The sequence below is a fragment of the Mastigoproctus giganteus genome, chromosome 13 (assembly GCF_048544385.1).
Source record: "Mastigoproctus giganteus isolate SK-2022 chromosome 13, ASM4854438v1, whole genome shotgun sequence".
In the NCBI taxonomy this organism is placed as follows: domain Eukaryota; kingdom Metazoa; phylum Arthropoda; class Arachnida; order Uropygi; family Thelyphonidae; genus Mastigoproctus; species Mastigoproctus giganteus.
Window position 1 is genome coordinate 80,943,034 of NC_143587.1, and position 15,395 is coordinate 80,958,428.

Consider the following 15,395-nt stretch of genomic DNA (forward strand, 5'->3'; position numbering starts at 1 on the left):
ATTCATTTCTTCTTCTTGTTTTAGCTATATCGATGATCACATATACCATGAGTATAACATAACTCGTCTACTTGTGTTACCACCAGATTCTTATTTCTTAATATAATAGCAGCTTGGCTGTTCCCTTTTGGACTGTAACTTTATCATCTACTTTATAACCCTTTACTAGGTTCCCAACCACATATGGCTCCTGAAGCAGAAAGAATTTTTTTCATCCATTTGACTTAATTGTTAAGCAACACTACATGCTCTCTGCTCATTCACTTGCATTACCTTTAGCCATTCATAATCAATTTTCGTTCTATCCATAATCAATTCTATTTTTATATTGATCATAAAACTTCTTATACTCACTACAATCTTGGCTTCTTATTGAATGGCATTAATCCTTATTGTTCTGTTTATGATTTATGCAAATAGGATCTTCACTTTTCTTTTTGCAATCTTTATATACATGTCCTTCTCCTCCACAGTGTCCACATGTGGTCTTCTCCTTGCACTGATAGGCAACATGCCCATATGACAAACACTTGAAACATTTAGGGACAAGTATGTCTTCCACCTGAAATGAAGTCAACTGGCATATACAGGCTGGCCTCGATTAATGCGATTAATTCATCCCGTGAGCGCATTGCACAAAACGGAAATGCATTAGTCGAATACAGTAATCAATAGGAAAAATTATAATTGGTCCTTGACCTTCTGGAATGTCCATAAAGAATTTTAAAAATACCTTTTAAATAACTTTTTAACTGTATACAATGTAAAAGATAATGAAAATCTTATCTTCCTTCATGGATTAGGCGATCCGCCTATTCCAATCTCAAAGAGGTCTGCCCATCTTTTCTTTGGTCTTCCTATGTCTCTTTTTCGTTTTGTTCTATATGTATAAGCTAATTTAGGGTTATTTGTTGTTATTTTTGGTTTTTAGGAGCATTAGCAATTAAGGCCATATTGCTCCGGGAATATGCGGTGGTCATTCCCTGACCTTTCCGCATCCTCCGTATTTGGTGGTGACGGGCTTGAACCCCGGTCTAATCAAGAAGCATGTGCTACGCACTGCTGCTCCTTCCCACCCGGCTACGGAGGCGCCACTAATTTAGGGAATCTATTATCTTCCATTCTTTCTACATGTTCTTTCCATCTTTGTCTATATTCTATAATTTTTCCATTAATTGAGTAAATCTTTAATTCCTTTCTAATATTTACATTTGGTTTTTTATCTAATTTTGTAATCCTTTAACATATCTTAAAAATTTCATTTCTGCAGCTTGTATTCTATTAATGTCTCTTTGTTTCAGTATCCATGTTTCAGAACCATAAAGAAGTATTGCCATTACTTTGTAAAATTTCAATTCTGTTTCTTTCCTTGTTTTCTTAGCCAGAGTTCATTTTATTGTTCCACATATATTTTGAAATTTCGCCAATTTCTGGTTCATATCTTCTTCGACATCATATGTTATATCACATCCTAGATATTTAAAATGTTTTACTTGTTCTAATATTTTATTGTCTATAACTATTTTTGTTCTCACTGTATTTTTCCCTTTAAAAGCCATTGTTCTAGTTTCATTGTTGATATTTTAACTTTATATTCTTCTGTTATTTGGTTTAATTTAAATACTGCTCTTTGTAAATTATCTTCACTATCTTGAATAATTAGTTGATCATCTGAAAATAAGTATTAATCCTATTCTTTGTATTTAAATACATACATGTATTAATTTCTTCTTTCCATATCATATCCTCGATATATATGTTAAACAGCATTGGTGACAAGCTACATCCCTGTCTAACTACTTGATGTATTATACTTTCTTCTGTTAATTTATTAGCTGTATATATTACTATTTTAGTTCCTTGATATAAACTCTGTATTATTTTTGTAAGATGCTTTGGGTATCCTTTATTATTCAATATGGCCCATAGTTTTCGTCTATTTACTCGATCAAATGCTTTTTCATAATCTATAAATGCTAAATGCATTTCTAAATTAAACTCCTTGTTTTCTATTATTTGTTTTAATATAAATATATTATCTTTAATATAAATACATGATCTTCCTTTTCTGAATTCTGCCTGTTCTTCTATTAATATTTCATCAGAGATAATTTTAATTCCATTATTTAGTATTTTGCTATACATTTTATATACTGTATTTAGTATGCTAATCCCTCTATAATTCTTTGTATCATTTCTATTTCCTTTTTTAAATATTGAAATAATTTTTGCTATCTTCAATTGTTCTGGTATTTTATATTGTTCCCAACATTTATTAAATAAATTTAGTATCCTGTCTTTTAAAAAACTTCCTCCATACTTGATCAATTCTGCATTTATACCATCCATTCCTACTGCTTTCCTATTTTTTGTAGCTTTCAATGTCTTTTCCAATTCTTCCTTCATTATCAGATCTATGTCACTAACTGGGTCTAACTGTATCTCTTCTGTTTGATATGTTGGGTCTTTCCACAATTTGCAACAATGAAAATAATTATGGAATTAAATGTTTATTGCATAAAACAGTGGTTCCCAAACTGTGTGCCGTGAAATATTTTAAATTTTTGAGGGAAACACAGCGATACTCGACATCTGTCGGACACCGCGTGAACTATTAGCTTGAGGTAGTTCACAATTTCAACATTTCTTATTAAGTTGTTTGGACCTAACTACTTAATAAACGGAACTGTTAGGTATTTCTTTTGGTCTAGGTGCGCCATGAAAAAATTACTGAGTCACTAAGGGTGCGGTGAACCGAGAAAGTTTGGGAACCTCTGACATAAAATACACAATGAAGAAATGACTGTTGAGGAAATATTTGAACAGTGTTGACTTTCTCTTTTCACCAAACAATTTTCAATAGCAGACAATCTTCTCTGAGACATGGTGAAAAATAAATATCGCAGAGAACTTCAAGCCTTTTGTTTGAAGTTCTCTGTGATACAAAAGATTTCATCTAGTTCTTTTACCGTTATCTCCTTCGTGGTAACATTTTCATCTGGCTCATTTAAAATTTGAATTTTTAAATGCAAGTCTTCATTGACTTTATTAGCAGGAAACAAACAAGTAACGCGTCTTCTTCCGATGGTTGATGGAACACACTGAGGCGGGCAGAAGTCAACGTTTGTTTATTGCCCGTCCGATGCGTGGTACGCTTACACGCCATTCAAATCTTTTTCAACTATCACAAAAAAAAAGAGAGAAAAAAAGATCACGTTAACTGTAAATTTGCATCGTGTAAAGTGAAAAGTGGTATAAATTTTTCAAATAGCAGTAACTGAAAAATGCATTAATCAAACTCGCATTATGCGAGGCCTGGCTGTACTCATCCTTTTTCTACCAATACCTTTCTAAAGCTTTTGGGCACTTCAAATATCCAATTACTTCCTTCTTTTCCAGAGGAAATTGATCTCACTACCATATCTCTTTTAACCTATTCTAATTTATATCCGTGCTCTTTCAAATTCTTCTTCTATATTTCTTGTATGAAATCATCTCTTTGCAACTCCTTTAATACATCATATACAATGATTTTCATTCCTGGCTTTTGTGGTATTTCTATTCTAAGACCAGTCTGCCTCAGTCTCTCATTATTCTGCAATTCCTGTATATCCTTTTCCCGAATCTACTTCTACTAATAACCCTCTGTCCCTTATTTTCTTATTCTTTTCACTTTCACATTCTTTATATATGGTCTTATCTCTTTATTAACCACATCCTCTACTTGTTCACTTGTCACTATATCTTCTTTATTTGCCTTAATTAAGGCCACTACAGTTTCCCTATTTTTTTTTTTTTCTTTCCCTCTTTCTAAAACAGAGGGGCTTGGGTAAAGAAAGCCTGCACGAGAACAACGAGAAACATCGGATAACTTACGCGGAAAATTAGCTTCCTGATATGGCACTCTAGCGCTGCTTGGTCTGGGGCAGAAATTGAGAAGGATATATTGATTGACAGGTACGCGTGGCAAACAATGAAATGATTGGTGGTGGGCGCGACAGACGACAAGCTACTGTATAGTCATTGGTTTGCATCATGATGTGTATTTACTAGTAAAGAACGGTGCATAATAGTTTTGTAATGAACGGTGAACAGGTAATAATAGCGATGAATCTTTTAAAGATGGAAGAAATTTGTAAGGAAAATAAAATGTTGCTTGATTTTTTGATGAAAACTAAATTGATAAGACCGAAATTGTACTGTTTTTAAGTGCAATGATTATTTTCAACTAATTGAATCACGAACAGAGTCATGTGGAAAGTTGTGATGTTGCAAAAAATGTTCTTCACGAGTTTCTTTATTGAAACGTAGTTTTAGGGAAAATACAAAAGTTTCATTGAAAAAGATAATGTACATTATATACTTTTGGTCAACGTGCACGCCAGTAACTAAGACAGCATTCCATCTGGAAATTTCGAAAGTGACAGCAATTAAGTTTTATAAAAAACTAAGAGATATTTGCGGATTGCAGTTAATAAAAAAACCCATTAAGTTGGGTGGATTGGGGAAAATTATAAAAGCAGACGAAACTGTATTGGTAAAACCAAAACATCACAGAAGACGAAATTTAACTGCTAAGAAGAAATGGGTGTTTGGTGTGTTCGAAAGAGAATCTAAATCCGTCTTCATGAAATTGATAAAAAATCGGAAAGTGAAAACTCTTTTGCGCATAATTAGAAAAGTAGTGAAGAAAAACATTACCATCATAACAGATGAATGGCGCGCATATAGCCGTATTACGGCCTTAGAAAAAAAGTACAAACATTTAACAGTGAAACACAAGGAACATTTTGTAGATCCATATACAGGAGCACATACAAATAATATCGAAGCCCAGTGGAAGAAACTAAAAAGTGTAACTAAAGGAGTAAATGGCAGCTGTAAATATATGTTGATGGGTCACATTAATGAATACATGTGGCATCAAACTTATGGGAAAAATTATGAAGATACTTTTCACAATATTGTTACTCAAATTGTGAATAGTTATTCAGGTCCAACTGTATGATTTTTACTCATGAATTTTTTTTTTCTGAGAAAGTTTCGTTTTGTTCATTTTTATGTTCTTCATTGTGTTTATTTTTTCTCATTATTAAAAGCAGATTTTTGGAGTGATGAGTGCTTTTACTGTATTATTGATTTAGGTTTTGTTATGAAAAAAGGAAAAGGTTTCTTTGTTTTTCATTGTATTTCATAACCTGAGCTTAAATGGTAGGTTAGGAAATAAAAGAAAAGGTTTCCTTGTATTTCACGACCTAAACTTAAACGTTAGGTTGGGAAATAATAGAAAAAGAAAGAAAGATTCTTTGTATATATATATATATATATATATATATATATATATATATATATATATATATATTATTCTTTAGTAATATGATAATTTATGTTGTATTTTACTTTTAATATACTTTTATAGTGGTTTTCCTTAAATTATTTCTAGATTTTTCTGTTGTCCCGGTAGCTGTTTTAGCAATGCCCGGGTACGAACAGAGTACATATTATTATTTTATCTTTCTATTGTGGTTTATTGTGTTTATTTTCTTAATTACGGGTGTTTTCTACTCATAGGTATTATGGTTAATACATTACTGGTCTTTAAGCTAGCCTAAACTCGGTTATCTTAAATGCCCAGGGCCTATTCATTTTTTATTTTTCAACTTGTTACGTATTGCTAAAGAAATAGTCATATTAATTATAGATGAAAAACTGTAGCAATACTACTTTATGACAAAATGATAAAATATTAAACATTTTTATACATTTATTGTATTACATCTTTATACATATTTGTATTACATCACATGGTCGTCAATCCCCTACAGTAGGGGATTGACGACCATGTGACGTAATACAAATATGTATAAAGATGTAATACAATAAATGTATAAAAATGTTTAATATTTTATCATTTTGTCATAAAGTAGTATTGCTACAGTTTTTCATCTATAATTAATATGACTATTTCTTTAGCAATACGTAACAAGTTGAAAAATAAAAAATGAATAGGCCCTGGGCATTTAAGATAACCGAGTTTAGGCTAGCTTAAAGACCAGTAATGTATTAACCATAATACCTATGAGTAGAAAACACCCGTAATTAAGAAAATAAACACAATAAACCACAATAGAAAGATAAAATAATATATATATATATATATATATATATATATACTGAATAGCTATTAAGGTGCTGATTGATGTTATGATACGTGTGTATCCCCGCATGAGTGTCTTTAAAAATAAAAGTACAGTAATAAAAAATTAATATTTTATTAATAAAGAATTTATTTGCTAGTCCACTCATGATTCTAAAGAAAAAAGGTTAGGTTACCCCCTCCACTTCGGGAGGGGGTTCAAGCTCCCATGGGATTCAAGTCGAGGTAACCTGACCTTTTTTCACCATTACAGTAAATGTTAGGGCACGTGCGATTAGGACAAGTTACCATTAGTGCTGCTACAGTGATACTAAATCGATATTATCGTGTGTTGTGTTTGCATGCCAATCAACACGTCGTTTGCCGACCACACCTACCTGTCAATTAGCATATCGTTCTCGACTTTGCTCCAGACCGATAACACCTACCATCTGTTTACCAAGTGAGCAGCGCTAGTGTGCCGTATTGGCAAACTACTTTTCCGCCTAAGTTATCTGATGTTTGTCGTTCTTGTGCAGGCTTTCTTTACCTTCACCAACAGCGGCATAAGTTTCAAATTGAAGTTCTTGTTCTAGGGCTAACTTTCTACAATCTCTCACTCTAGTATTCAGAACTCTATTTTTGACCAACATTCTTGCCCCTTTATCCTATAATTGATCCCACATAGAAAGTATATTGTTCATAATAGCCCTTGTTACCTTATTTGTACCTCAAAAGAGAAATTTTTGCAGACTGGTCCTTATCTTCCTTATTTCCAAAAATTCATCCCATAAACATTTCCTCTTCCACTCTTGTCCTTTTCTGTGCCCTTCTATTCTTTCCATAATCACCATTATCCATTCTTCCCTCCCCTTCAATTCTCTCCAATCTCACCACAGCTGTCTTCAGCTGTTCCTGAAATCTCATTTCTAATTCTTCATCATCCACAACCAGTATATCCTCCAAAACAGATGAAGACTACTCAGTCCTTTTATGTGCCATCTTAACACTAACTATAACTCTTTACAGTCCTATCAAGGTAAACACTTATCTTGCTGTATCGATTCAAGGGTCTAAAAATGCTCCAACCTTTACACTAATATAATACAATCCAATGTGAATACTTAAAAGACTAAAATGGTAAAATTCTACAATAAAACAAGTCAGTCAGACAACTCCAGTCAATATTAATTACATAAATATAAATTTACCCACTAATCCCAAGATACAATCTAAAACTCTACCAGGAAAGGAAAGTTAAGAAAAAAAAAAATTAATGGCGTTAGCTATGTAACCTCAATATAAAATTTTCAATCCTAAATAAGCAAATAGTATGCAAGTATTACCAGTACAATACCCTGCTAATTACAATCTACATCTTAAATAATTAAAACTACACTTAAATAAATTTAAACACTAACCTGAGCACAACAATCACAATTTATAATCCATACAATCAATTCAATTGTTCAACACTAAAAATAATAGCATTATTGCTACCATTACAATGGCAGCCACTGTAAGTCAACCATTACAGAGGTTGCAAATTCAGCCTTCAATTTCTCCACAATAACTTGGCAATAAAATACTGAAACTTCACAAACTCAAAAAGCACTATAAAAAATCTTCTGCAACTTGAATAACATAAATATTAAAAATTCCTTATTTCCAAAGAAGCACTCAGTAGCTCACATTTCCACCCTCCTAGCCTCGCTCTGCTAGCCACAGCAGTTGGATAACTTCAGTTTCAAGATATTCCTCTGCCATTTGAACTGTATGTGCAGTGGCAATCCCTAAAAAGTCACACATAAGTTTCGAGCAGCCATTGATCATTAATGGCTGATGTTTGATGTTTGGGATGGGATGGTACTAATTCCTTGCTGTCTCCAGATGAAATAACATCTAGAATTTGTTTGTAGGCTGAAACAGGACTAATCAGAAAACAGAACTGTACTCTATTTGTCACGGCTCCAAGTCACACATTCATGGCACCAATTTTGATGAGCACTGTGGTGGTTTGGGGTTAATAGGATACAAACCACTGGCTTCCTTACATAGAATCTATTTGAATTGAGCCTTCTTAATACAGTCCAGTTGGACATGTTTTTACCTGTGGCCACATCAACACAAGAGACAGTTGATGACAGGACATTGTAGGGTTCCATCTTGCTGTTAGAGTCAGACAGTGGTTTGTTCTGATTGACGTGGCCCTCGGGCGACCTTGGCCAGCTCTTCTTGTAATGGTTCCTGTCTCCTGAAACAACAAATGAATGAGACATGCCACCCCGCCTGCGACTCCTTGGCTTCAAATCTTCCAATGGCTCACCATCTCAAAGAATCATTTAAACATGACGACTTGCCATCCTGAATACTGGAGATGTGACTGTCCCACTAAGCAAGCCAAGCTAAAAAACAGGAATGAAGTGATGTGGTCACAACTTGTGTTTTATAGGCACGAATAATTTGTATAATGTGCAGCTCTGTAAGGTGGTAGATTTATTTCTATTGGATAGACAAAATTTGCATGCCAGGATGCCTATTATATCAAATACTCACCTCCAGTGATACTGTTCACAATAAAATATTCATGAAAAACATTTTGTTCTATTAATTTTGTCAAGCAGCATATATATGAATTACTAATGTACATATTTTATGTTGTACTGCATTGAAATCAGAGAGAATATTTTGTAAGGCACTCAAGAGTCCATACAGCTTACTTAAACATTCTTATCTCAGTTCTTAGCAGCAGCTAGTGCTTTTGAATGCTGAAAAGTTTTGAAAAAAACTTTTCAGCATTAAAAAAAAAAAAAAAAAAAAAAAAAAAAAAAAAAAAGTTTAAATTGAAAATAGCATAGAATAGAAATTATGAGAAATTTGTCTGCTGGGCCTCATCTTATCTGGAACACACATCACAAGGCCTCAGTAAATAAAAAAACCAAAAGGACACAGAAAAATAAGGATCATCATCTCTATTGCATAGTAGAGTATAAATACACCAATACATTACTACGCAACACACTTGCGATGGCATGGAGCAAGGAGTTTGACATCAACATATATATACAAGCAAATGAATAGAGTACTCTAAGGTGTAATTAGTGAGAGTTGGATAGTAAGTTTACTATGAAACATGGAGAATTATAGGGAAACTTAATATGAACTTACTATGGCTGAGATTCTAATACAATTTAAAAAGTGATAAGATAAAATTTAAAAAAATTAAATGTGCAAACAAACAAATGTCCATATGAATCAATTCACCATCGATATAACAGGTTTCATGGCTCATATAGTCCAATAGAATGTTAAAATTAACTGTACAGTAGTAAAACTGAAAGATTATTTTACTACTGCAAGCAGGAAGAAAGCAAAGATGGGAATGGCTTTTCTGAGAAATTCAAGGGGTTTATTTAGAGGATAATTTCAAAATGTTAAAAAAAAAAAAAAAAAAAACTAACTGTGATGGATTTCACCTATTTCTTTTTGTTATCTAACTTACACTGACATTGACTCTGCAAACTGTAGACTCCATTTAATCTGAAACCTGGATAATGTCACCATAAATAATTGAGTCCATTGTATCATTTCCTCTGCACGAAGAAAATCATTAACTCTGCATCCAGAAAATGTTTTCCACTTTTCCACTCCTGAGTAGCTGTTAATTCTCCAAAAACAACAAACTCTCTCTCTCTCTCTCTCTCTCTCTCTCTCTCTCTCTCTCCTCTCTCTCTCTCTCTCTCTCTCTCTCTCTCTCTCTCCCCCCCCCCCACACCCACACTTTTTGATTCTGTCCAAAATAGAGAGACATCAGGTTAACCAATGATTTCTCTACCCCTTGTTAGAGCATTTCAATGATTTTTCTTAAATGTATAACCTCATGCAACATTGCTATTCATGGGATTGCCAATAGTCAATTTACTGACTATAAATTGATCACTGACAAGTCAATACTCTGATACTCTCCAGAAATTAAAACGAATGTAACATTACAGTAAAAATTAAATTAAAAAATCAAAAATATTACATTACAGTAAAAAATAAATTGAAAACAATTAAAAATCAACTGAACACAATTAAAAATTAAATAAAAGAATTTAACAAAATTATTGCAAAATGATTTTCCTTCCTGAAGCTGACAATGCTTTTCGACCATATGTCGTGATCACAGGAATGAAATTTACAAAAAGGGTGAGCATGAATCTTAAATAGGGATTATTTGTTTTCCTCGTAAAAGACCACGAATCAGAGATTAGATAATGGCTGGTGAACATTAACAGAATTCTCATGTATTTAAATTTCGACAGTTTCTTCAATTAATAGTCTCGTATAATTACGTTGGATGCTAAGTATTTTAGTCTTGTTGAATAAAAATGTATGTTTTTAATTAATGGCATGAAAGGCTAATTCTGACGCTGCTGAAAGAGAAGCACGAACTGAGGCCATATATTGATTAACACAAACATTCAGAGGAAACCGCGTAGAACCTTGGTAAGATGAGTTGCAATCACCACAAGAAACGTTGTTTACCAGGTCATTTATTTGTGTTGCAGGGTCATTTATTTGTGTTGCAGATGAGGAAAGGACTGAGCGATTGTTCAGTATAGTGTGTAATTTCCATATTGGTCTGGCCACAATTTTAAATTCAGTATCTTTAAAGAATCTGTTTAGCTGGTTGTGCCACCGTTCAACATATGGAACAGAGAAAGTATTTTTTGATGTTACTATTGTTAGTTGGTATAGTTTTTTGTATCCTATCCTTAGCTTGTACCCTAATTTGGTTTATTGCAGCAAGGGGGTAACCCCTGTTTAAGAATCTGCTGGTTAATATTTGTATTTCTGAGCCCAACAGATTCCATCTTTGAATATTTATAGGCATTGAGAAATTGATTAAAGATAATAGATCCTTTGTAGGTGAATGGGTGAAAGCTGTATAACACAGAAGTATGCTGGTGTTTGTAGGTTTATGATAGATGTTAAATTGTATTTTAATCAAGTCCCAAGTAAGCATGAAATTTAGAAAATTTAATGACTTAGTATCCATATTTTCCCTTTCCAATGTAAAATTGAGTCTAAAATGAATATTATTAAACAAATAAAATGTCTTGGATAGCTACTGTCAGTAATAACATCGTCTAAATACCTCCCATAATATGTGATATGTGGTAGAAAAGGCATCAAATGTATATGCTCAATCATTGAGAGAAAGACCTCCAATATTAAGCCATTCAGGCTCAATCCCATTGGCAAACCAAAAATTTGTCTATATACTTTATCTTGAAAGGTGATATAGTTGGCTTCAACTAAAAGTTTAATTAAGTGAAAAACTTCTTTAATAGGAAACTTTGTATAATTAATCAGTATAGAGTTATTTAACATATCCAAAAAATATTTATGTGTATTCAACATTTACATTTGTATGTAACTAGGTAGCATCTAGTGAGAATAAATTATTATTATCACCAAGTCTACAGTCCTTAAAATTATTAAATAATGTATTGTAGTTTTTTAATCCCAAATTATATCACCTGTCTATATGGTTTTATAATGCTATAGACACGTGTGGCCATGGATGAAAATGCCAGGTTTCTGTAGGAAACAATAGAAAGTATCATACGGAAGTGTTCTACGTATCATATTGAGGAAATGTTCTTTTATTCTTTTACAAACTGTAAATTGACTGTACAGTCAGTAAATTGACTACAGACAATCCTGTAAATGGCAACATTGCATGAAGTTGCAAATTTAAGAAAAACTGCATTGTGCAATATTCAATATGATGTTCCTTAAATCTGGTAAGAAATCATGGATAATGAAAAGATAAAATAATGAAGACACTACATTCAGAACTCCATGGCCTCATTTTTCATGGGAGAGTGGTGACATAAAACATCACAAACCACAAACAGCAATTTCGCTTTGCATAGTGCAACAAATGCTGTAATACCCCATAACAAGCAAGGATTGCCTTTGTGCAGGCTAGAACTCATACACAACACCAACATTATAAAGTTTGCATCATCAAAAAGGATTCACCAGACAAAGTCCACTTTATGCAGATACACTTCTCAGCTGGGTCTGGAAAATTTTCCAGGAACTTGGTAAGGATCTCTCTATTACATGGTCCTTCCCTTATTAATCACAACTGTCCCCCCCTCCTTTCCATCTTACCTCTACATGCAATTTGTACAGAAGTATTTCCCCTATTCATCTTAAAAATTTGGAGTCCTTACTTCACTGACATACTTTTACAGGCTCTGAATAGAATGCTACAGTCAGCTAGCATTCCTGAGATATGGAATTACTATATCACAAGACCAGACCCTAAAACCTCTGATTCTAAATTGGTTAAAGAACTTGGGACTATCTCCATTGGGTGTCATGTGTTAAAACCCTTCGAGAAAGCTATGCTTAATCATATCCTCAACCACTGTTTTAGATACAGACCAAATTACCTTCATTCAACTTTAAAAGGGAGCTCAAGACATGTGAAACATGCACTAAACAATGGGGGTTCTTTGGACATTGTCTTCCTTGACATCAAAGCTGCATATGCTTTCGGTCAGTGGCCTCAGAATCTTCTGGAATCATTTTGACATAATTTCTCCACTTCTTGATGCCCTTAGGCATTACTGACCAATAGAAAAATTAGTTAAAGATAGCAACACAACCTATAGCATTACCATAAAACAGGAATGGTCTCATGTCCTCAGGGTGGTGTACTGCCCTGTTTTTGCTTTTTCTTTGCTGCTGCTACACTCAACTCCATGTCCCTGCATAGCAACTATTTCCTATCCACATGATCTCAAAATGTTTGTCAACTACAAGGATTCCACAAGCAGATCTAAGGTCTCTGAGCAAGCCACTCTGCAGATATCAGCTGTGGCCAAATTCCACAAAATAATCAGATTGATTCCTAAACCCAGAAAGGCAGCACAAATCACATTCGCAAAAAATAGGTTGAAATATAACATCACAGTCTCACTACCCATCTTGGATCAAAGACTACATACAAGTGGTGTGCTTCAACTTTGCACAAGTGATGCTTATGATCCTGCCCCATAGGGCATTGCTGGTGTACTCCTATGTGTGTTTTAAATAACCCCTAATTTTTTATCCTGTTCAATAAGTGATCAATCTCAATACTACTGTAATCACTGCCATTACTAAATGTTATTATCATTGTTATAAAATATCTGTTTTCCTCTCAAATACTTGTGTCTAATGTGCTTACCTAGTACATCCTGCTATCACAGGGAGAAGTGTATACTTATACTTGATGTAAATAAAAAAAAAAAAATAAAAAAACAATGGAATTTAGTGGCATGGAGTGGTGAATCTCACTACACCTTTTTCCAATCAGATGAGCAAGTGTAGGTGTTGAGGCTGTCAAAGTGCATTGTTCCAACAATGAAGTTCATAGGAGGTGAGGTTATGGTGTTGCACTGTTTCTCATGGTATGGTCTAGGACCTTTGGTGGATGCGTAGGGCAACATGGGCACCAACGCTTACCTTAATATTTTGGGCAATTGGACAATTCCATGTTCCCGCAGTGTGGCAGTCCCTTGGTAGCACAGAATTATGCTCCATGCAGTGGCATGTTTGCTGTTCAAGGATGGTTCATTGAATGAATGTACAAAATGCAGAACAGCTGGCAGAGAGTCCCAATCAAACCCTACATATAGATCACCTACGGGGATGAACTGGAATGTTGGGAGAGGGCCACGGCCAACACATCCTGCATTGATAACAGGGAAAACAGAGGACTATAACCACTGTAGTTGTTCATTTATTGGTGGAAAACCTATCCAGGTCAAATATAAATACCAGCATGGAGCAAAGAAAAATGACTATTTAGTGTTACAGCATAAAATGTTTCAAGGCATTTTCATATTACAAATGCAGATAATGAAAATCAATGTCAAAGGGATAATGTTTTCCTCATTTCTTGTGCGCTGACCACCTTATAAATTCGACCACCTTTTGTCAGACCTACAAGGTGACCAATTAGCAAATTTTCATTTTATTTCTTTATTAGGGGCATAAACTTTTTCAGACTGTTTTTCTTGGCACAGTATCATATCATACCATTCATAAAAGATAAGTTAAAAATAATAATAATAAAAAAATAAATTACCTATGCAATGACGACCAGAATCATCTGACTTAAATCCTCTCTTACAATTCAGGACATCCTGACAATGATATGACCCAAACGTATTAACGCAACGCTGCCTCGGATGACAAGTGTTTAAAAGTGTGCACTCATTAAGATCTGCAAATTTTAAAGAAAATATAAGAAAAATATCTTATATGAAAATGAAGTCTCTTATAATTAAAATCTTAACACTTGTCTATATTGAAAATAATGCATGCAAAATATGTCTGCCTGAGGCTATGGCTGACATCAGAAATTTGCATTTTTAATATTTAAGCATGAGCCAGTAAACAGTTTAATGTCACTTCTGACCAGGAGAGAGAGAGAGAGAGAGAGAGAGAGCCTGAAAAATTCTCAGTATGGATACACCTGGAAAAAAGTATGCTTTGTTAAATCCATGGTTAAATTCTTCCGTAAACAGTGACTTACTGACATATGCAATCAGATTTCATTCCATACAACTAAGGGTTTTTTGCTACTCTTATAACTAGTCAAGCAGCTTGTTAGGTTCATACTAAAGTAGGGAGAAAACCATCAGGAGACTCAAGGTCAATCACTTTCTTCCCACTTCACACTAACATTATGGAAGAGAAAACCAAAAGAGTATTCTTGAGCAGTGTCATTTTTTTTTCTCCTTTTACTGCTGTAGTTATAATGGTGGCAAAAACAAAAATTGGCAATCTTATTATGTGTGAAAAATTGATTTAATTTTTTCCAAATTATATTATTAATAAAATCAAAATATCATGTAAATTTATACAGGGCTTGCTGGTAGCAGATTTAGTCTCCTTGGGCACTGGATTCACTGGTATAACACTATTTCCAGTGGTGGTGGAATTACCAGATTGGTAAAGATAAAACACTGAGTATAGTTGTGAATGTTTCCTTGTGGGAAACATGGCACTGGAAAGCAGCCTTCTTGGTAGCCAAGTAGCCAGAAACAACTAAAATAACACAAGATGCATAATACACAAACATATCATACCATACTACTCATATCTCTATATTTTATGGAATTATATATCGTCACAGTGAACCACACTGGAGTTGAACTAATGTTCAGGATTCAGCCTTCACAACACATATCATGTAAATTGATAA

The 15,395-nt window shown here is 33.7% G+C and overlaps 1 protein-coding gene across 1 annotated transcript in view; it reads right to left on the reverse strand.

Moving 5' to 3' along the window:
• Window positions 1-15,395, reverse strand: part of LOC150076217 (uncharacterized) — a 385,004-nt gene that overhangs the window by 118,396 nt on the left and 251,213 nt on the right. Inside the window, exon 13 of the mRNA XM_090388025.1 lies at window positions 14,274-14,411. Coding sequence (XP_090244151.1) covers window positions 14,274-14,411 — 138 coding nt within the window. The remainder of the gene's footprint in view (window positions 1-14,273; window positions 14,412-15,395) is intronic.